Below are 21563 nucleotides of genomic sequence, written 5' to 3' on the forward strand. Positions count from 1 at the left end.
CATGAATTATGAAATTTTTCTTCCAGTGACCTTGAACTTCCCCAAATGACCTTGGGTCAAGGTCATGACACTACCGTAGGTCATGGGCAATCTTTGTATGAAATGACAACCTACCAAGTTTATCCATAAGAAAGATATGGACCGGACACGAATTATGAAATTCTTCTTCCAATGACCTTGAACTTCCCCAAATGACCTTGGGTCAAGGTCATGACACACCCTTGGGTCATGGGCAATCATTGTGTGAAATGAGAACCTACCAAGTTTATTCATAAGAAAGATATGGACCGGAGAGGAATTTTGAATTTTTTCTTCCAGTGACCTTTAACTTCCCCAAATGACCTTAGGTCAAGGTCATGACACACCCTTAGGTCATGGGCAATCTTTGTGTGGAGTAGTAGATTCTAATGTCCCTCTGTAAGAAAGATATGGACCAGACACGATTGCACAGACAGACGGACAAGGGGATTCCTATGTACCCCCCCCCCCCCCCCCCCCCAAACTTCGTTTGCGGGGGGTATAAAAATTTGAAATCCCTACAAAAATCTGCTTGCATATTCTATGGATGTACTTCAGGGGAGTTCATAATTTTGAGTTGCTTCCTTTCTATTAATTCATGTACACTCTAAAATACAATACAACGAAAATGTATTGAAGCTTATGCACTTTTTCATGTTTGTGCTAATCAGTTGCTCAGGGCAGGTGCACTAAATTTTGAGTGTGCTCATTTTTGAACATTTACTGCAATATACTACAGAAAAAAAGCAATCATATCTCACATTTTTTATAATTACAAGGTAGATTGTCATAATTTTATAAAAATCCAGAACTATATTCAATTTGAAAGAAAACTCATAAAATATACTTTTTCAAATATGCTTTCTCTAGATAATAATGCCACTGTAAAAATCTTGATGCATGCTAATCCCACATTTTTGTCAACAGTCTGAGAAATGGTTCTGTCCAGAAATTTATTGCTTGAAAATGCTGTGAATGAATCAACAAAGATGATTTTTCCAGTTTTATTGAACTTCAACTTAAAAAGGAAGATATTATAATACATTGCCTTACACATTAAATCTCATAAGACAACATTACTTTGCTTTCCATCATGAGCTTTTAGTTGAGATATTGCACTACATTGAATTTTTTTTTTTATTCTATCACTTTGTTAGGTATGGTTTTTCATCATTAAAAAAACAGTTAAATGCTGTTACTAATACATGTACTACCTTAAGACATTCTACAATCATTTTGGTATAAAGCCTCATTTTTTAGAATTTTTTAAGGCACATTTATTTACTTTTTTTTTATACTGCTTTTAAATTCAGAGTAATTTATATAACTGGACATTGTATTATTTACATCTGTACACCATCTGTAGGCAACTTTTACATTAACAGTTAGGGAACAACTGAACACAGTGTGAACTGTAACATAATTCTGGACTTTTTAAAATAAAAAGTAAACGAGCACTTTCTTATTGGCTGTCCAAATGAAAATTGACAACATGTACAAAAGGACGTCATTTGATTGGTCGACAGGCTCTGCTATTGGGGCGGGGGAGGTTGTTGTCGGAGGAACTCTTCATAGGCGGCTTCTATCTCCTCATCCATGTAGTTTTCACTGTATGGCCCCCTAAAAAGATATGAGAAAAGTCAACAATAACTACTGTTGAAACTCTTATTTAGGAAGTTATTAGTCCATTTACAACAATGGAATGAAATTTTTTTTTTAAAATTCAATGTATAAATCTTTTGTTTATTTGCAAGTTGTGTTTAGTATTCACTTTGTTTATTCATTTTTTCTGATAATTAAAACTTTCGTAATTTTACCATTCAGATTAATTTGTTCATTTTTTCAAAGATAAGAAGAAAAAATATACAAGTGGTTTTTCTCTCATGGAAAAACTTTAAATGTTTTCTTTCTTTTAAATCAAATGGCTACTATTTACTGACAAATGACCCTTACGTTTGATAGTATCCATTATCGTACTCCAGCTGGTTAGGGTCTGATGACCAGGCCTGGTAGTCGCCGCCCTCCACCCAGGCATTTTGTTCCTCGAATCCTTCCGCCTCCCAGCGTGCGTATTCCTCCTCCTCCTGTAGGTAGCTGTTGTACGCTTGGTCGTAATAGCCAGCCTCCTCAGCTGTTATTGGCTGACCTTGCTGATTGTAAAATACAGGTTCATTCTGGAAAGATAAGAAAATTTATACCATAGCATTTTGGATTAAATGTAAGGATAAAATATATAACATTCATAATGTAAAAGGATTTTTTAAAACTACTGTATTGTGGTGAATATGACAATATTCTGTATTCAATATGAAAATGTGAAAGTTTATGACAATGCTGACAATATTCTGTATTCAATATGAAAATGTGAAAGTTTATGACAATGCTGACAACAATGTTCTACACCAGACTTTTGATCAGAAAAGCTCATTTGAATCTTTGGCTCAGGTGAGTCATATTTTGATCCCACCTCTGATGTTTCGGAGGTCCGTGTTTGCTCTACTCCTATTTTATATTGTTTGATAGACTTTTGAGCTTGAATGCTGTTCGTTATCTCCATATATTTCATTTACAGGCAACTAAGGAGGGTACATCAGGCATTACTTAAACCATTTTCATTGGCTGAACTGAAACCTTAAAATAACTTAGGACTTCATGAATTTTTAAATACCTGTGTGAATTCTGCTGCCTGTTGATAGACTGGTTGATAAGATTCTTCAGGTGTTACAGGATTTGATGATCTAGATCTCCCCCAATTATTATCTTTTAAATCTATCACAGATTTTATTAAGCACTTGCTAGTTCTGAAAGAAGAGGACACAGTTATACATGTATAATGTCAGTATTGTAGGAAGTACAATTAAGCAAATTGAATAATCAAAAATTATTTATATACATAGTTACCTATTTAGGTCTGGATAGGTATCTAACTGTCGTATCTGTAGAAACACTTCATCATAAGAACCTTCTGATGTAGTATTTAAATAAGCTGTATCTTCTATTGTGGACCCTGTCAGCTTTAAAGACAAAATCAAGAGGCCCATGGGTCACAGTGTTCACCTAAATACCTCGATGTTTACTTTTCTTTAGCTGAGTTATAAAAAATTTCAATCCTTCATTTAAAAGTAAAGAATGCATATTAAATCTTTTTACTTATTTTTGTGGGGTAAAAAAAGTTTAAAGAGAAAAATTGAGTTAGGGAAATCACTTATTTTTGTGGGGTAAAAAAAGTTAACAATTTCACAGTATCTATAAATTCAAAATACTGTCCTAAAGAGAAAAATTGAGTTAGCAAGGATAATACATGTACTCTTAGACTAGTTGTAGAAAATTTAACATTTGTGGAATTTATAAGTTCATGGGCTATCATTTCATCTTTCTTCAAATATTTGCTTTACACCTTAAAAGAGAAAAAAATATTTAGATGTCAAAACAAAAGTACACCATCTTATAAAAAAAACTGTAAAAATATTATAAGATACATTAACAATTTCACAGTATCTATAAATTCAAAATACTGTCCTACCTTGAAGCAGCTGTGTGGCACATTTAACAGTGAAATCTGTGGGATGTTGTAATAGTATATCAAAATGAAATAAAATTATCCTTACTGATTTATGGGAGGGTATCAATTCACAGACAAGATGTACCTACAAATTCCTTGAAAATTGAGCCAACATGAAATCTAATGATTTCACAGTACTTGGGAATAAACTTGCTTCTAAAACTTAAGGTAGGGCTCTGATGCCAACACCTGGAGTATAGCCGAGCTCATCTCATTTTATTAAAAAGAGCTAAAATAAACATATACAAGAGGCCCAAGGGCCTTGAATCGCTCTTCTGATAAATTTTCTCTAGTGTCATTTTCCCTGAAGATATTTAAATGTAACCAACTTCCTTTTCAACCTGCAAAGAAATTCTTTACTGTTCATGACATGTCAGAACATAAAAATCAAAAAGCCTAAATATAGCCATAAATGTCACAAGATCACTATAAAATAGAACCCAAATAACAAATGTATTAAATACCTCTAAATATAGGTTGACAAAAGAGCTCCCCTATAAACATATGGTTTTGTATAGTTGTCTTTGACCATAACGCTACAGAAAAAAGACGGTCCACCATTTGGGGATTTGCTATCATTTCATCTTTCTAGGCAAAATATTCTGCTTTACACCTTAAAAGAGAAAAAAATATTTAGATTGTGAAAACAAAAGTACACCATCTTATAAAAAGTTCATATTCACTGTAATTCAAATACATGTAGTATACGGGATCTGTAGTGTACATCCTAGACTTATCATCTGCATGTTGGGTCCAAAGTTTTGGAGCTTACATTATAGTACATGTAACTTAAAATGTCAAAAATAGGTCACAGGATATGCTCCTTAAACTTCAAGCCTAGTCACACATTCAGAAAATCAAAAATAGGTCATATGAAAACCCAAGATGCAAACTGACAAATTTTAATGATTCTAAGCCTGAAGCAAGTTTATCCCAAAGATGGATGCATCATTCAAAATATGTGCAAGTCTGGTCACAGTGACCTACTTTTTGATAAATATGTTTTAAGCTTTCAGTTACTGTGGAATTTATTGAGACCAATTTAAGTGGATTTTCAGGACTGGTTCATGTGGACATAATATTGTGTCCATTCTCAATTTATATGTACAAAATGAAATATTACTCATTTATGCATATCCCCATTTTGAAATTACTGATTTATGTGCACATAAGTTTCAGCTTTTCTGGCCCAGTATCAATTCACAGATTTTTCCTATATATTTCTATGTACCTACAAATTCCTAAGTTGACCTACTTTTGAAAATTGAGCCAACATGAAATCTAATGATTTCACAGTACTTGGGAATAAACTTGCTTCTAAAACTTAAGATAGGGCTGTGATGCCAACACCTGGGGTATAGCTGAGCTCATCTCATTTTATTAAAAAGAGCTAAAATAAACAGTTAACGCACACCGCAAGAGAATGGCCAAATTAGCTCTGCCTTTGGCTCATACCTTGTAAGAAATGCACCTCTAAAATTTTTAAATATGGGATGGGACTTTAATTCTTTACATAGCAGCTTACAAAGTCTTGCACCAGTGTATCGAAAATTGGGTTCTGTTACACACTGTAAGCAGAAAAATCATAAAAATCATTCCAAATACATACAATTTACCAATGTATAAGGAGGCCTATTAAAAAAGCCATGAAAACTTTTATCACTTTCTGTAGGGAAAATTACTTCAAACATTCCTGATTATGTTACCCATAAAAGGTATTTTACCTATATACATGTAGTATTGGAAAATCAGGCTGTCATTTTCAAAATTTGAAATGGGAAACAAATTTTGCTTTTAAAATGTGACACAGAGTACATATATATGTTGCTAATAGTATGATATCCGATTCAGAAAATGAACACAACAAAACATCAGTTTTATAGAAAAAGAAAATCAACCCCTTGCACCCACCCCACCCCCCTCTGCTAATTCCTGCATACATTTCAAATGTTCTATATTTATATTACCTGTTCAAACAGCATCTCTATGACACTGTTCTAGATGGACTATATTACCTGTTAAAACAACATTTCTATGACTTTATCCTGGATGGACTATATTACCTGTTCAAACAGCATCTCTATAACACTATCCTGGATGGACTGTTCTGACTCTGACAGCTGTTTCATCTGGTCAATGACCACCCTCATCAGTTCCTCCATGTTCCCGGGCTGACTGATGAGAGCGGTCAGCGTCTCCTGGAAACTGTTCAGGACCTCCTCCCTGCTCGGTGTGTAGTACTCCCCTATCTGTAAATCCTGGAAGTCTTCATATAGGTTCTGTAACACAACCATTCATTCAAAATTAGACATTTACTGGTAAATCTAGAAAAAAATCCTTCTTTTATCCACTGTCTTTACATTTTACAGACTGAGGTGATTTCCATATTTTCTTTCTTCTATCAATAAAAATGTCTCATAAGGTTGATTTTTTTTGTAATTATATAATAGTAAAACTTGTCTAAACTGAACACTGTGTATGACAAAATCCTTCCTATTATATTAACTTAAAGTCCTTTTCAGTTATTTCATTTGTTAAAATATCATCTAATCGGAAATGTTGTTTCTATGGAATCAGTGGTGTATTGATTAGGCAAGTCTTACTGTATAAACTTTTATATCTGTTATAATTTTAAATCAAATGAACCAAATTTGCATTTTAAATCTAGCCTAATTTCTACAATGAATAAGGGCTTTAAATTTCAAATTTAAGATTATATAGTCCACAAAACCAATCATTTTAGTAATAGTAAAGGCATAAACATGCAGAAGAAACCCATCAGATCAAGGAAAAGGAAGAGGGGTTAGTCACTATTCATAAAGAAATATTCAATTCATGAATTTAAGTTTCATTTGAACTCCACCACCAAAATGACCTCAAACTTTGAGAAAATATACCATGGAAGAGAGAAAAAAAAAGATCAAGTCTTAGAGCAATTTTTATCTTCTACATTTAATGAGATATATTTCAACTGGTAAATAAAGGATACCCATGCCAATCAATATGAAAAAAATATCAATTTCACTATGAAAAGACAATCCAGCATTTACATAAAGGTATTACAGAGTATATAATACATCAATAAAAGGAGGGGTGAGGAAGTACATTCATGTGTAAGTAAAATGAGAGGGGTTAATAAATATACATACAATGAGAGTACATGTATTGTGTATAAGTACTGTGCATATCATTCTTGAACTTAGATGACACATGCAAGTCCAACTTTACACACACATTGCTCAGAATTACAAGTGAAGATCAAACTGTCATACCCTCAAACCCTATCAATGAGAGAGGATTAGTGTGGCCAGGTATATTGTTAGAGTATAGTGTTGAAGTATTTTGTCTGGTTATGTGGCCTGCTGGGATCAGCCCCAGGCATGATGCACTCTTGGGATCAGCCCGGAGTGTGGGTTCTACTTCTGGCCTTTAGGGATCAGCCCTAGGCTATGTATCTTGTTTACATCCTCTCAGGATCAGCCCAGAGGTCCCTCAAGTTTCGTGGCCTGCTGGGATCAGCCCCAGGCATTATCACTCCTGGGATCAGCCCGGAGTGGCGATTTGTGCTTGCCTCTAGGGATCAGCTCTAGGCAATGTTTCTTGTTGAACATCCTCTTGGGATCAACCCAGAGGTTTGTCTTGTTCGTAGCCTGCTGGGATCAGCCACAGGCATTGTGCACTCCTGGGATCAGCCATGAGTTAAAATTTGTGCTTGCCTTTAGGGATCAGCCCTAGGCAGAGTTATGGCTAGTGTGTTTTCCGGATCAGGTTGGAATGGCTTTAATTACTGATCGCAGTTAAGAGTAGGAAGGAAAGGTAGAGAAAGTAATGAGTAGCCCCCAGAGCGCCAAACAAGTATGAGTTTTGAGATTTACATTATTGTATACTTTTTTTTTCTACGTGCTCAAGTGTTTTTTATGGATTATTGATATATAACCAACTGAACCTCATAAACCTTGTTTTGTTTTGTGTATAAACTGTACTGAACAAAATCTTGTGATCTAACAACTTAAATTTTTTTTTTTTCCCTGTCATACCGAGGTGCATCCTTGCAGAAAGCTGAGCTGTGCACAGCAGAGTTTCCTACAGCACCACACGAGCTCCACTGGTAAACGACTCACCTGACTACAGTATGGACTTTCTGATACATTTGACAGTGCTTGCACAGAGACTCCTTAATGTCCATTTTAAAAGATATCATTTCTTCGAACATCTTGCATGCAGTCCATGCCTTGTGTAAACCATGAACATAACCTAACAACTCCTAGCTAGCACATCATGAGCACTCTGCAGAAGAGCAGTCAGTTGTCAGTATGAACTCTATAGAAGAGAAGCATGCCATGGGATGATGGGAGTCCGTAGAAATGCCTTGGTTACTGTCAAGATGCTATGACATCATCACCTTTTGAAAGTTTTCTTGATCACCATTCCATGGCAATCCCAGAAATTTTAAAAACACCTTGCCAACTCTGTAGGAATACAGCTCTAGTGTGACAGGGGTTGTAGATGAACATTGCTTGTCCACTTTCAATCTTTCATCCAAAGAGAGTTCAGAAGAATATAAGTAAAATATATTGTCAATACTAATGCTAAATCTATAAGAAAACATCAAAACATGCCTCTTACTACCAATTCCATGATTAAAATTCATAGGAAAGGTATATTATGAAGAAATATAAGAGTTTACATAGCATTAGATCATGCAATCAATAGGAGAGATGACTGGACAGGACAAAATACAGATCTAAACAAATGAAAGGACAGAACAACTGGACTAGCCTCCTATACAAGTGACAGACACATACAAATTACATGTGTTATACCTTTGAATACTGAGGGTAGGGCTGCTGTCTGGGAACAAATTCGGCTGCTGTTACAGAAAACGTAGTCTGCAAAAGCAAGTAACCAAAGAATTAAAGTCCTAATGCATACTGTATCCCAAAGAATTGTGATGATAGATTTGGATAATTTTCTTTAAAACTAATTCTAAGTGATATGCAAATTATCTGTCCATATTCACTGTATTTTTCTCATTTTTTTTTTAAAGGTATGAACAGAAGAACTAAAGCTTTCCCAAAAGTTGTATTATGTACAAATACTGGAAATTATATTGATAAATAAATAAAGTGTGACAATTTAAATTAAAAAAGAGATTGTAGTTTTGACTGTCTTTTTCCTAAATTATGGGAAGTAAAGCATTAAAAACAATTTTTCTTAAGCATAGCTAATGAAGCTTCCTTGTACACTTGAAATCTTCTGCTGTCCAATGTGCTTAGTACTCAGACTAAATCAATCAATGGTATAATAGATGAGGTTGCATTCTAAATCATTACAATGCACTTAAATTAAATAAAACACTCCCTGTAAAATGTTCACATCTTTTGTCATCATGTTTTGTTTATACAAATCATAGTATCCACAATAAATCAGTAATTCATGAACTCCTTGTAACAAGACAATGAGTTCTACTTTGTACTTCTACATGTACTCATGTAAGATGACAGTCTTATTTAAAATATGAACATGAAAATCACCCATTCTCAACAAATGGTTCAAGTTTATAGAACACATGTCATTCTATTTGCCTATAAATGTAAGCAATTTAGTTAAATTAACACTCTATGTATGAATACTCATATGGACTATCCCACACCAGCTTGTTTGACTACCACATTTTTGTTAAAATTTAAAAATAATTGAACCTGAAATGACCATGAGCACTTTCGATATTGTTTCACTATGTTGTATATTTTCATAAACATTTCAGTGACCCTTTCCGTCTCTTATGTTGAAGATGTAATATTGATAAAGAGTTATATTCCAATGTGTATGTCATGCTGACAGAAGTGGTGCCAACCTCAAAGAATAAGCTGTGATGTATCCTCATAATTTTGCTCATTTCCCTGTCTATAACTCTAGCAATGGTGAATCAGTCTTGAGAAAAAGACACACAGATTACAATAAGATAACATTAATACAGCAATAGGGCAAACAAAAAGCCCATACCCCAGCAAACTATCTTTTTTCTGCAATTAACCAATTACTTATCTATTCTCTCACCTAACCTTATTCTGATTTAGTACAAAGTTGAAGCCAAAAGATAATCCTGCATCAATATTTTAATATTACTGAAAATTTGACTAATGACATTTATTAGACAAAACATTTTCTTTAATTTTACACAGACATCAAAATATTCTGTGTGTTGCATTGCAATCACTCGGGTACTGCTAAAGATAAAACTTTTATACATGGTGTTTTTTTCAACATTGGAAGTCAAGTACTACTTTAACAAAAATTAAAATATGATGGCAATGGTTGTCATTATGATGCATCAGTTGATTGTAAACTTCTTTACTTTTGTCCCAAAATGTGTCAATTTTACTTTTTAAATATGGTAATTATGCATCTTTCTACTTAAAAACAAAATAAAAATTACATCTAATATACAAACCTTCCTAGGTACAAATTCTGGCGCATTAACTGAGAGATTGCTTTGGGGCTTTTTTGGTGAATCTGAAAACAATAAGAGAGTGACATATAAAATATACATGATTATATTATGCTTTCAATTGAAAATGCACCCATAACGAGTTCTCATTTTACAAAACTACATCGTTTCAAACCAATTTCAACTAAACTCAAGTCTTTCACTCTTTGTTATAGGATACTGATTACTGAATCAGACTGTGTGCAATTTTTTTATGGCCCCAGTTTTGCAGCTATAATTCTCTAGTTGAAACAACATAAACTCAAATTCCTTGCAAAGGAAGTTAAGTACATGTACACCAAACACAGAGTCAGACCTCAATACCATGTAAAGCAGCAGTTTATTTACACTTTGAAAATAAGTTCCATGACGTGTACAATTTGTTGTTTACGTTTTAAAAAAATTAAGGTCCGAATTTAGAGTTAACAAAAAAATAACAGGAGAACATTGCAAAATTTGCAATTTAACCATAATTCAATGCTTTCTTGTTTTCATTTCAGTTATAGATGCTACCAGATGGCAAGTTACAAATCTTGTTATTATATCCCAAAATTATGAATTTACAGTTTTTGCATCAATAATGTTAATCAATATGATTAAATACAAAATCTAGCTATACGAAAGACGTGGTTATCCGTAAATTAATTTACACAACATGTGCAGATAACAGAGTAAATTCGAGATTTGATTCATACATAGTTCATTTCGAAGTTTCTCTTGGGTAGATTGGTGGGGTTTCCTAAGACCGGCTGGATTTACTGGTGTCCCATTCACTTCAGAATCTTTATCTTTTCCACCTGCTTCTGAAGACATCTCAAAATAAGTGAGACAATCTTCGCGAAAATGTGTTTCTAAAAATAATAACAAATAATGTTAATTCTTACGTTGAGTGATTCGTGCTTCGGTGTCCTTATTTTTTAATTTTTTTTCAAAGCAATAAATTTTGCTGTTTTAAAAGAAAACTTAATTAACACAGTCCGAAAATTAAGAATCATTCATTTTCGAATTTTCAGGATGTGAGGGAAGCCGTCTCAGATTTTAGATAGTGACCCCCCCCCCCCCCCACTCAGGACCCATAGCATTGTGAGAATTTCTATTTGATCCCAGCAGTGAAGTCTCAGAATAAAACAATACAAATAGAAAAGGAGAAAAAAATATGTTAAAACCAGAATATTTTATGTCGTGAGGAGGGAATGGGAGGGAGTTTAAGCTTGGATGATTATGCAACTGTTTATTTAGCTTAAAATAAAAATATCGATTTAATTTTGATGGCAATTTCAAGTGTATTTTAGATTATGGCTTGGAGGGATACCATGTACATCCAAATATAATAAAATTCTGCAATTTGATGACAAGTACAGATCCAGCATTTTTACGAAAATTGTGTATATTTATTACAAAAATTTTTGACTCTGTCTGTCCTCCTGTAATTTCTGCTCGTCCATAATTATTGTAAATATGTATATATGTACCTCTTGTACCATGTATATGGTTTTTTGAGAGAATAAATGAATGAATGAATGAATGAAAGGGATTAATTATCATTATCTATATATTTATTAAGAGTAACTAAAAGCTTTAGTAGCTTAATCAAGTTTAATAGCGTAAATGCCTGTTCTCATGCACCTTTCATTCATGTGCCTGAATGAATTTAAAAAACGTAATCATGGCAGTGTTCTAATAAATCTTAGATGATCCTATAATGTACCTCGTAAATAATCTTTTGCGGTATAGTGCAACCGCAGAAACTGAAAACGCAAAAATTAACTTGCTATACCTTTTAGGGGTTAAATCGCAAAAAAAAATTCCAACCGCGGAAAATAACCGTTATACGGTATTTAAAAATCGATTTTTTATATCAGGAAAAAAGCCAGATTTTATGATATCAAACATTCGAATTTTTGACATTAGAAAATCATTTTGTGATAGAGAGAATCAGTTCAAATTTTGATATCAGAAAAATGATTTTTTGATATCAAAAAGTCTATTTTTTTTGTTTTGTTTTGATATCAAGAAATATTTTTTCTATGAGGTGCCGTTTTTATATTTTCTTTTCGGTATTTTCTGAAATAAAAAAAAAAGAAATTCTTGATATAATTAATTAAAATTCTTGATATCAAAAAATATTATTTGATATTATATAAAAAAATCATATCTGAAAATTATTTTCTGAATCTTGTTTATTTTGTGATATAAAAAAAAAATCGATTTTTTTTTATTTTTTTAATTTTTTTTTTTTTATATCGGAAAATGATTTTTTTATATCAATTTTTTTTATACATGTATCAGAAAATACTTTAAAGTTTAAATATTAAAACGGCGCCCTATATTTTCAAGAATTCGAATTATTGATGTCAACAATTTCTTTTTTGATATCAGAAAATACCTCAAAAGTATTATAACGACGCCTCATATCCATGCATTCAAAAAATCTAAAAAAAAAATTATTAATTAAAAAAAATATTTCAAAACGGAGCCTAGATATATTGTGGCCTGTCAGGTACCCCTAGAGGTTACGATTTGGGAAAAATCACATGGGAACACAATAAATAAAAATGCGCATGATAATCAATGATGTGCAAGAAATTTGATATATTGAGAAATATTGTAAAAAGTTGGTTCAAAAGCTTACCCCCCCCCCCAAAAAAAAAAGAAACAAAAAAGCACCTCTTTCATAGACAAAGGGCATGGAGTCTGTTGTTAATGTTTTTTTTCAAATGTCAATTGCTTATGAAATAAAAATTAATGACTAAACAGTAGAAAAACTGTATAAAATTTTAAATTCCCAAGAACGCATTAACTAGCACCCCACACAACAGCTCCGCAGAAACGCAGGTTCAACAACATTTCCACGCGATGACGAAAAGAAAACTCGAACAAAATCACACAGGAAAGATGAAAAAGAAAGTCAGAGAAGATATAGAGTTAAAATCTACGATATCCTCTGAAGAAACTCCCAAAACTCAGGTTTGAGGCATTGAAATTACGATAATCATTCCCTTGTCTCACCATATATTTGAGTAAATTCGGAATGAAGTTATATACAGTGTGTAAACCACATTGGCGCTTGTTATTTATATTTTGAATTGTAAATAACTTATTGTAACACCAATTCTATATAATAAAATCACATTGAGTCTGTTCTGAAACTATATTTTCAGTTCCATATGTGAAAATTATTGAAAGTAAGAATATAATATGTTGGTTTAATTAACAGACAAAATGGACAAACAAAGAAAGAGTGCTTGTATTTTCATCTCGAGGGATCTCATACAGGGGCCGTCACTTGATGAATGATTTACGGACCCTTATGCCTCATTCAAAAGCTGGTTAGTTTTAAAAATTGCCATTACATTTACTTGTGATTAAAATAATCTTAAGAGAATTGCTTTTGAATTCGTGAAGAATTAGGAGGGATTATCTGCATGCATTGCTTTTATGGTTGTAGTGTATCCATTTATTTGACAAGGTTTCTGATGAAAGAAAATCAAAGTGAAAGTGAATACCTATTTTGATTTGTAGTGTGATTACATTTTGAATTCTGGCTATGATAAAGTCATAAAATGGAGCCAAGATTTGATAAATCCTCCCAATCCATCAAATCTGAATTATTTCACATTTATGAAACAATATCTTCATATTGTGTAAATACAACCTTTCTCTTGATCTCTTGTTCTACACACCTTGTATTAAGCATACATTGTATAAAAGCGTACATAAAAAAAAGTTGACGAGGATTGAACAAAGTATATCACTTTATTTTGCACACAATTGTCTTTAGGAACATGATGTATTGATTGGTAAATAGTTTATATAAGGAAGAGCAATCAAGTGAATCAATTAATTAACTGATTCACTTATCCTTAATGAACTTTATTATCTGTTAAGCCTCTTTCTTATTTGTAGAATCAAAAATGGACAGAAAAGATCAACTGTTTGTCATCAATGAGGTCAGTTTCTAGATTGTTGATATTCACATTTGCTTTAAAAAGATTTTTTCAACTTTAAAAAAAATGTCTGTTATTTTGTTTTCAAGATATGTATCTATCAGCTCTACTTAAGTTTTCTTATGGCATACTTTTGTTTACAGATGTGTGAGATGAGAAATTGTTCAAAATGTGTTTACCTGGAAGCAAAGAAGAAACAGGATCTTTACATGTGGTAATGATTCTTTGTGGTAATGTTTCTTTGTGGTAATAATTCCATGTGGCAATGATTCTTTGTGTAAACGGGTGTTTGTAATTGTGTTATGTGATATTAATTCTTTGTGGAAATGGGTTTCAGTAATTGTGTTATGTGGTAAAGATTCCATGTGGTAATGATTCTGTGTGGTAATGGTGTTTGTAAGTGCATTTTGTGGTAATGATTCCATGTGGTACTAAGTACCAATGACTGGTACAAAGGGTTATGTTAATGATTGACAATAATGATTCTTCAAGTAATTACTGATGGTAAGTATTTCATGTGGTAGTAAGGGTTTATAGTGCCACATGATAATTGTTCTATGTAATATCACCAGTGATACGCAATGGATTATTGGGTTAATTATATACAATTGAGAGACTCTTTAAGATCTTTTTATTTTTGCAGGTTGTCAAATGTACCAAGAGGACCTTCTGCCAAATTCCTGATAGAAAATTGTAAGAAGATACATTTTATTTATGTATATGACAAATCTAAAGGTTTTTCAAAAGTCAAACTGCTCATAAAGGAGAATTTTTTAAATTAAAATATTTTCATTTTGACAGTACACACAATGTCCGAGTTGAAGATGACTGGGAATTGTCTGAAGGGCTCCAGGCCTTTACTCTCATTTGACCAGGTAAAAATTAAAAAAAATGATAAATTATTTTTGAACGTTGCTAATAACATTATTACGATATTCCTGAATATCAATATGGCACTGATTGGAAAAAATGTATTTCTTTCAGGAGTTTGATAAAGAGCCACACTGGACCCTCTTAAAAGAACTTTTAATACAGGTTTGTATGTCAGTCAAAAGATCATATCTCAAATTTTCTATCTTGTTTAAAATATAACTTGTATCTAAATGTGAACATGCTGGTAGAAACCAGTATATGAGTGAACCTGGTAATGTATTTTATTGCAGATATTCAGTACGCCAAACCATCATCCTAAGAGCCAGCCATTTTTTGATCATGTGTACACATTTTCCATTGCTGACAACCGAATCTGGTTCAGAAATTACCAGATTCTGGAGGAGGATGGCTCCTTAGCAGAGATTGGTTAGTTTCAATGGTTTTTAATATGAGAGAAAGCCTTGAACTCATAACTACATTTGAAAATTGGTTTCTCTAACTTCAGTATATATCTCAAACACCATGGATATGTTGAAATGATATGGAAGTCCCAACCATTTATTCTCTTACGTCTTAAATTTTAAATATATTTATTTCTTGAAGTTTTTTCTTTAGACCCATGAAGTCCAAGATAATGAGGTTCAACTGTACATTATTTGTACATGTGACCATTTGTAATGTATTTACCATTTTAAATGGTAAACTGTTCTCCTAAACAATGGTTTGCTACAGTGTTTGCTATTTATGAAGATGGTCAAAAAGACTTTTTTCCTAGTGCTTGTAAATTGTAATATCTGGAGATTTTTTTTAGGACCCAGGTTTGTTTTGAATCCTATCAGAATATTTGATGGCAGCTTTGGAGGAGCTACTTTATACCAGAATCCCCATTATGTATCTCCAAATGATGTAAGTGAACCAGCTCATAACTTTGTTATTGCTCTTAACATGGAACAGAATTTAATTTATAGTCCCATGGTCAATGGATTAATTATAGATCACAGAGTGGTATAAAAAGGCCAAAGATAAAATTATATTGTTTCATTTCTAGTAAATGTTAGAATCCGATTGATGGTAAAGGGAGTTCTTACATTTTTTTTACTTTCTTTTAAGATTTGTGTTACATTTAAGTTTAATGATTAATACATGTATGACTATCTTATTTTAGCTGAGACATTTGATGAGGAAGAAGGGTGCCCAGAAATACATGTCCAGAATCCAGGCCAAAAAATCCCTGGAGACGCGACGTGGTCAGCCATCTTACGAGACTGACCCTACAGACGAGGTGTTCGTTACGATACGACCTGATGGTTTTCAGGACGATTCTTGATAAAGGATGACATAAAAATGGTTGATATTGTACAGGAGTGATCTATGCAATATTGCAGGACACTATTTATATATCAAGCTTAAATTTCCAAGGGAGAGTAATGTATAAAATGAGAGATTTTTTTATTCAGTCATTGGACAAAGACCAGGACCTTTCTTATTACTGTATTGTGAAAAGGTGAAAGTTTCACTGTAATGAAATAAATTGTATGACTTCAAAGTTACAAACTGTAAAATTACCAATATATAACATTACCTGATGTAAACTCTTCATAATAGACCATTTGACATGACTCCCTAATATGAACTTAAATGAAATGGATATTTGAATAAATATTGAAATTTTGTTGAAACTTTTCTTTTTGTATTGCTTGTGTACTGGTAATGAAGCTTGTGCAGTTGCATATAACTCTGGGATATGTCTTTGCAAGAAATAAACTCACTTTTGTAGCAGCAGCCATGCCTCGCTCTTACCACCTTACTTCTTTGGGCCAATTTCAACCAAGCAGATGTAATTGAAAAATCCTTTTTATGGAGAACAATACCCAGTTATAGTTCAATGTCATTGATAGATGTATATTCAGTTTAGAATTTGCAGTTCATGTCACCTGCAAAGGAAAGTAACGGTTGACACTTGCATGACCATCAGAGTTAGGGATAAGTTTTTTTATGTCCCCCTTCTAAGAAGGGAGGTCATATTGCTTTTAATACTGCTGTTTGTTGGTCAGTCTGTCTGTTGGTACAACAAGTTTCCCTTAATTTTCTTCACAAGGGTTCCACATACTGAAATGAAATTAGATGCACAGATTTATCACAAGAATATCTAGGTCAGGTTCTGTTTTAGGTACCACTGAGCAATTTTCGACAGAGTTATGCCCCTTGGACTTGGTTGCAAATTTCCATAAGCGAGCATTTCAAAAATTTCCCCTTTTGATTTGCATTTTTCCCAGATGGAAAGACAGATTGGCTAATTAAGAGTGGATCCTTAACAAAGAAAATACTTGGAATGGCCTTACCTTGAACTTCATCTAAACAATTTTGAACTACCCATCAAACATCAATTTTGCCCTACACCTACTAAACCCACAATGATGTAAGCATTGATGTTATGTACATGTATGTTAAAAGATTTCTTGTAAAGTGCAGGGTTTGCTTACATTGTTGATTTTACAGTACATGTATAACACTGTCAAAACTCAAAGAAAGTATGCCTGTTATATTAACAGGCATACTTTGTAAAATCACATTGCTTTTCTTGGTTTTAGGGATTTGATCTCATGGATGAAGAATTATTGAGTAGTTACGTAATATTTTACATTTCGTAGTGGATGACTTTGTGGGTCTCTTCATATCTCGAAAACAAAATTCCCCCCCCCCCCCCCCCCCCCAAAAAAAAATTTGTAATTTTAGTATTAGGATTTCATTTTATTGCATTAAATTAATGCTACATCCTTTAAGATTATTGACCATTTTGTGACCTTGGTCTTTCTCCTCTGCTTTAAAGGACGAAAAATCAAATTATTCAACCGTTTCCATCTGATACAAATTTTCTTTGCATCACTCTTAAATACCACAAACATTATTGTCATCAACTGACCACTTTGCCTGCTAGATGTCTCATAAGGAAAAAGAACTTGAACAGATAGAAGGAGTTTACTTGAGTTATCCATTGAAGTTTATGAAAATGTGTTAAAAAAAGCACTGAAGAAGCCATTTGTATACACTACACTTTATTTACAGAATCATTGCACTGAATCAATAACAACTATCACTACATTAATGGCATTTGATTACACTGAACACAACTGTACAATATTTTTTTTTTGAAAACAAAGTTCTGCCTGTCTGCACTATATACCAAATGAATCCATAACAATTCAGAAGCTGGGTGTTCACTATCTTCTTGCTGATGATGGGTCATTCACCTTCACTCATTCAAAGTCCTACAAAGGAACATGAAAGTTAATTTTACAAATATTCACAACTTTATCAACAAAAAAAAAAAAACAACACAACTATTTTCACATTTCTGCACGAAAATTCTTAAAAATACCATTCAAGGTACATGTGCATTTACTTTGAGAAAAAAGATTTTTTTAAGTTATGTTTTTTAAATACATGTACTTCTTTGGAAGGCGTACAATTTTAAGATTCAGTAGTTAGAAGGTATATTTCTTGGAATTACCATAAAGAGATTTTTTTATATGTATTTTTGTTATGGTAAGTTCTAATGATTGTTCTTAAGAGCTACTGATTTATATGGACAGTCAGACATATCTAACCTCATCCGTTTCATCATCTTCATCACTGATCACAGGCTTGGCCTTAGCCCTTGACTTTCTCTTTTTAGAACTTTCTGCCTTTTCCTTCTTCTGCAAATACAGGTAAAATTTGTTCATTGAAAATTCTTCCCAATAATTAGCCATCACTGAGAATTCCCATGACAGCCGACAAAAATTCAAATCAGCCTCTAATTAAAATAATGGATGGAAATTAAATGCATTTGAACTTGAACAAATACCTTTTTGCTCCTATCTCTCTTGTGTTTCTTGCTAGAGGAATGTCCTGGAAAACAATTTTTCCTTCAATTAATACAGGTATTAACACAAATAATCTTATTTGACATTAAGCAACTCTGTAGATTTTCTATGTAGTTTAACAGCCACAATGTGGCTCATGTCCAGTATACTGTAAATGTATTATATTTGGCGTGTACGATATTTGGCGGAAATTGATTTTTGAACAAGTTAGTGGAGATTTGATTTAGCGCATTCTTTAATGTACTTATTTATGATTAAATGTGCAAGACATTTAGCGTTGTACTTGAATTAGCGGAAGCTTCTTTACGCCAAAGGCGCTAAAAAGAATACACCGCCAAATATAATACGTTTACAGTATTTCTAACACCGAACAATGAGGCACCTGTCCTACCTTCCTCATCCTCCTCTTCTTCTTCCTCCTCTTCTTTTCCTTCCTCCTCCTCCCCCTCTTCTTCCTCATTACTGCTGCTGTTATCATCTGAGTAGGTCACCCCTTCCTTCTCCAATCTTTCCCTAGCACTCGTAAACACCGACTTTAGAACTATGGAGTCCTCATAAATCTGAAGACAGAAAGGAAATATTTCATGTTTTAAGGGATTAATCTAGAAGTAATTTTGATATAGAATTTATGTTGTATCATTTGAACTGCTCAAGTAAGATTGACTGCATTTACTTACCAGGGATCCTTCAATGTTATAAGACTGTGCATTCTCACACAGTAGCATGACATCAGCCTCTAGATCGTCCACACTTCGGTATCTGTGATCCCGGATTCTTTGCTGGAACAGAAATAACATATTTACAGAAACCCTGAAAAATTTAAGTCCAGTTTGAAAGAAAACAACATTTATAAATCTCCAACGTTATCAGACAGGTGAGAAAGAACATGAAATGCCAGCTCACTTTGATTTTCTTGAAATCAACAGGCTTTGCTATGATCTCATAATACTCTGGTAAGTCTTTCTTTGATGGCAACTGGAAGAAGGCTTCACTCAGAACTCTGTCATCCCTGAAAATAGACAAATTATCGTTAATTGTAAACTTTTAACCGTATCAAAACCTTGAGCTGTACAGTTTTACTAACAAATTCTTACTAAGGTGACAATGTACAAGTCAATTGTGAAAAAAAGATATCTTTAATAAAGAGCTCAAACCAACCTATCTTTGTAGTTCAAGACGACATCCAGAATTTTCTTCATTATAGAAGTCAGTTTGCGTGGGTTGGGGGGTAACTTCTCCACTGGAGGACGGCCTCGCCTCTTCTTTGGTTTAACTTCCTCTTCCTTGTCAGCCTTCCTCTTTCTAGGTTTCTTGACCTTTTGCTTCACCTGTTCTACCTCATCCAAATTACCTTCTTCAATGGCCTGAAAAATGTCAACACAGTGTTAACTACTAGTATGTAACACATTCAAACAACTTCAGATCAAATTAATTACCAAATTTCTACCTGAATGACAGCTGCATAAAAAAACAAATGATAATTATTACCTTGATCCACTGTTTTTCTGTGAGAGAGTCAGAATAATCCACTTCCTTTCTCTGTCTTGATCCTCTTCCAAATAACTTATCTTCCTCTTCTTCATAGGTCAACCTCTCCACCTAAAACAAGGGAAATTATTTTACTAAACCATGGAAACAAATACTTTTTAACTTTAGACAAAGACTATTGTTGAATATTTTTTTCTAATGTCTCAACATTAAAATAAGCACCTCTTTTTCATCCTTAAGAATCCAAGTTGGTAGTTCATCTTCCTCCATCAGTCTGGGCTTCCTATTCGGATTTCTGGCCTCCTCTCTTCTTCTCTCAATGTCCATTTTCTAAAACAGAGAAAAAGATATAAATGAAGACAAGCGAGTACTAGTGGCGTCAAACATATTAAGGACACAGTGTTGTCTTGCTATTACCTGGTAGACATCAAATTCTTCCTCGGTTCTTGCCAACATCTGATTGATAGTCTCATCATCAGGAACCTCATCCTCTTCCTAAAATGCAGTGAGAGAATGAGTATACGTGTAAACTATATTTGATTTTTAAATGACCACACCAGATGAATGAGTATACAATCTTTAGTGATGAATATTTTCTGTTCATAGCCTTCAACTATGTGTACTAGATTGAAAATTATCAGATGGATTTTAACACTCTCACTTTCATCCATCTTTCTCATTCTATCTGAAACACCTCCACTGACCTCCACTTCCTCATTTTCCTGCTCCAGAATGGACTGTAACAACTGCTGTCGCTCGTATCCCCTGGACTTCTGGTCAAACATACCCGCCTGGATCACCTTCTCGTCTACGTTCAGTTTGTAGCGGGCAGCAGCCAAGATCTTCTCCTCCACAGAGTTCACGGTCATCAGACGCAGCACCCGGACCTCATTCTTTTGACCAATTCTGTGGGCTCTGTCCTGGGCTTGAAGATCCTAATTAAGCAAGGAAGGCTTTCTACTTTCTCATTTTCATAAATGTTAAAAACAGTGGATCATTTTTAACACTAGGAAATTAAATGAACTAGAACCAAAATTAGTCTGCAATTTCAGACATACAGTGTTACTTGAAATGTACCTGATGGGGGTTCCAATCTGAATCATAAATAATGACAGTGTCTGCAGCCTGGAGATTGAGACCCAATCCTCCAGCTCTAGTACTGAGAAGGAACACAAAGTAAGGGGAGTCCTTTTGGTTAAAGAGTTCCAACAGCTGTCCACGATCCTCAGACTTTGTGGTTCCATCCAAACGCAGGTATCTGTAACCTGTGCGACAAAAAGTAAAAGTTAGGAATACTACAGTACAGAATAGAAACACAT

General features: G+C 33.5%; 3 protein-coding genes across 3 annotated transcripts; 1 reads left to right on the plus strand and 2 right to left on the minus strand.

Moving 5' to 3' along the window:
• Window positions 1–1008: 1008 nt before the first annotated feature.
• On the minus strand, window positions 1009–10954 carry LOC134263630 (polyadenylate-binding protein-interacting protein 1-like). The gene is made up of 10 exons (XM_062746001.1): window positions 10766–10954; window positions 10035–10096; window positions 8404–8469; window positions 5644–5859; window positions 5036–5148; window positions 4187–4193; window positions 2920–3032; window positions 2687–2819; window positions 1972–2192; window positions 1009–1638 (listed from the first exon to the last, which is right to left on the minus strand). The coding sequence occupies exons 1-10, from the start codon at window positions 10881–10883 to the stop codon at window positions 1551–1553; spliced, it is 1137 nt and encodes a 378-aa protein (XP_062601985.1). The 5' UTR covers window positions 10884–10954; the 3' UTR covers window positions 1009–1550.
• A 1929-nt stretch (window positions 10955–12883) lies between these two features.
• LOC134263633 (ribosome biogenesis protein BRX1 homolog) lies at window positions 12884–16526 on the plus strand. Its single transcript, XM_062746005.1, has 10 exons — window positions 12884–13037; window positions 13288–13399; window positions 13977–14020; window positions 14161–14231; window positions 14661–14710; window positions 14819–14892; window positions 15002–15052; window positions 15181–15316; window positions 15702–15796; window positions 16056–16526. The coding sequence occupies exons 1-10, from the start codon at window positions 12927–12929 to the stop codon at window positions 16215–16217; spliced, it is 906 nt and encodes a 301-aa protein (XP_062601989.1). The 5' UTR covers window positions 12884–12926; the 3' UTR covers window positions 16218–16526.
• A 1403-nt stretch (window positions 16527–17929) lies between these two features.
• LOC134263631 (transcription activator BRG1-like) lies at window positions 17930–21509 on the minus strand (the record flags this gene model as incomplete). Its single annotated transcript, XM_062746002.1, has 12 exons — window positions 17930–18159; window positions 18499–18588; window positions 18738–18781; window positions 19148–19316; window positions 19434–19535; window positions 19660–19765; window positions 19915–20120; window positions 20245–20355; window positions 20467–20574; window positions 20662–20739; window positions 20949–21179; window positions 21322–21509. Coding segments are annotated over 12 exons (1445 nt in total), but the record flags the coding sequence as incomplete, so codon positions are not given.
• Between the last annotated feature and the right edge of the window lie 54 nt (window positions 21510–21563).

This window comes from Saccostrea cucullata, unplaced genomic scaffold, assembly GCF_032062105.1.
Source record: "Saccostrea cucullata isolate Sc308-1 unplaced genomic scaffold, CSIRO_AGI_Scuc_v1 ctg325, whole genome shotgun sequence".
NCBI classification, from domain to species: Eukaryota; Metazoa; Mollusca; class Bivalvia; order Ostreida; family Ostreidae; genus Saccostrea; species Saccostrea cuccullata.

Bases quoted from the DNA above. Each gene is read 5' to 3' on its own strand.
- LOC134263630 (XM_062746001.1), bottom strand. From the start codon at position 10,883: ATGTCTTCAGAAGCAGGTGGAAAAGATAAAGATTCTGAAGTGAATGGG. The intron at 5,860-8,403 runs GTATAACACATG...GTTGTGTTACAG, and splicing joins CCTACCCTCAGTATTCAAAG to AACCTATATGAAGACTTCCA. The intron at 5,149-5,643 runs GTAATATAGTCC...TTCTGCTTACAG, and splicing joins TAGAGATGCTGTTTGAACAG to TGTGTAACAGAACCCAATTT.
- LOC134263633 (XM_062746005.1), top strand. From the start codon at position 12,927: ATGACGAAAAGAAAACTCGAACAAAATCACACAGGAAAGATGAAAAAG. The intron at 14,232-14,660 runs GTAATGATTCTT...TTATTTTTGCAG, and splicing joins AAACAGGATCTTTACATGTG to GTTGTCAAATGTACCAAGAG. The intron at 15,797-16,055 runs GTAAGTGAACCA...ATCTTATTTTAG, and splicing joins ATTATGTATCTCCAAATGAT to CTGAGACATTTGATGAGGAA.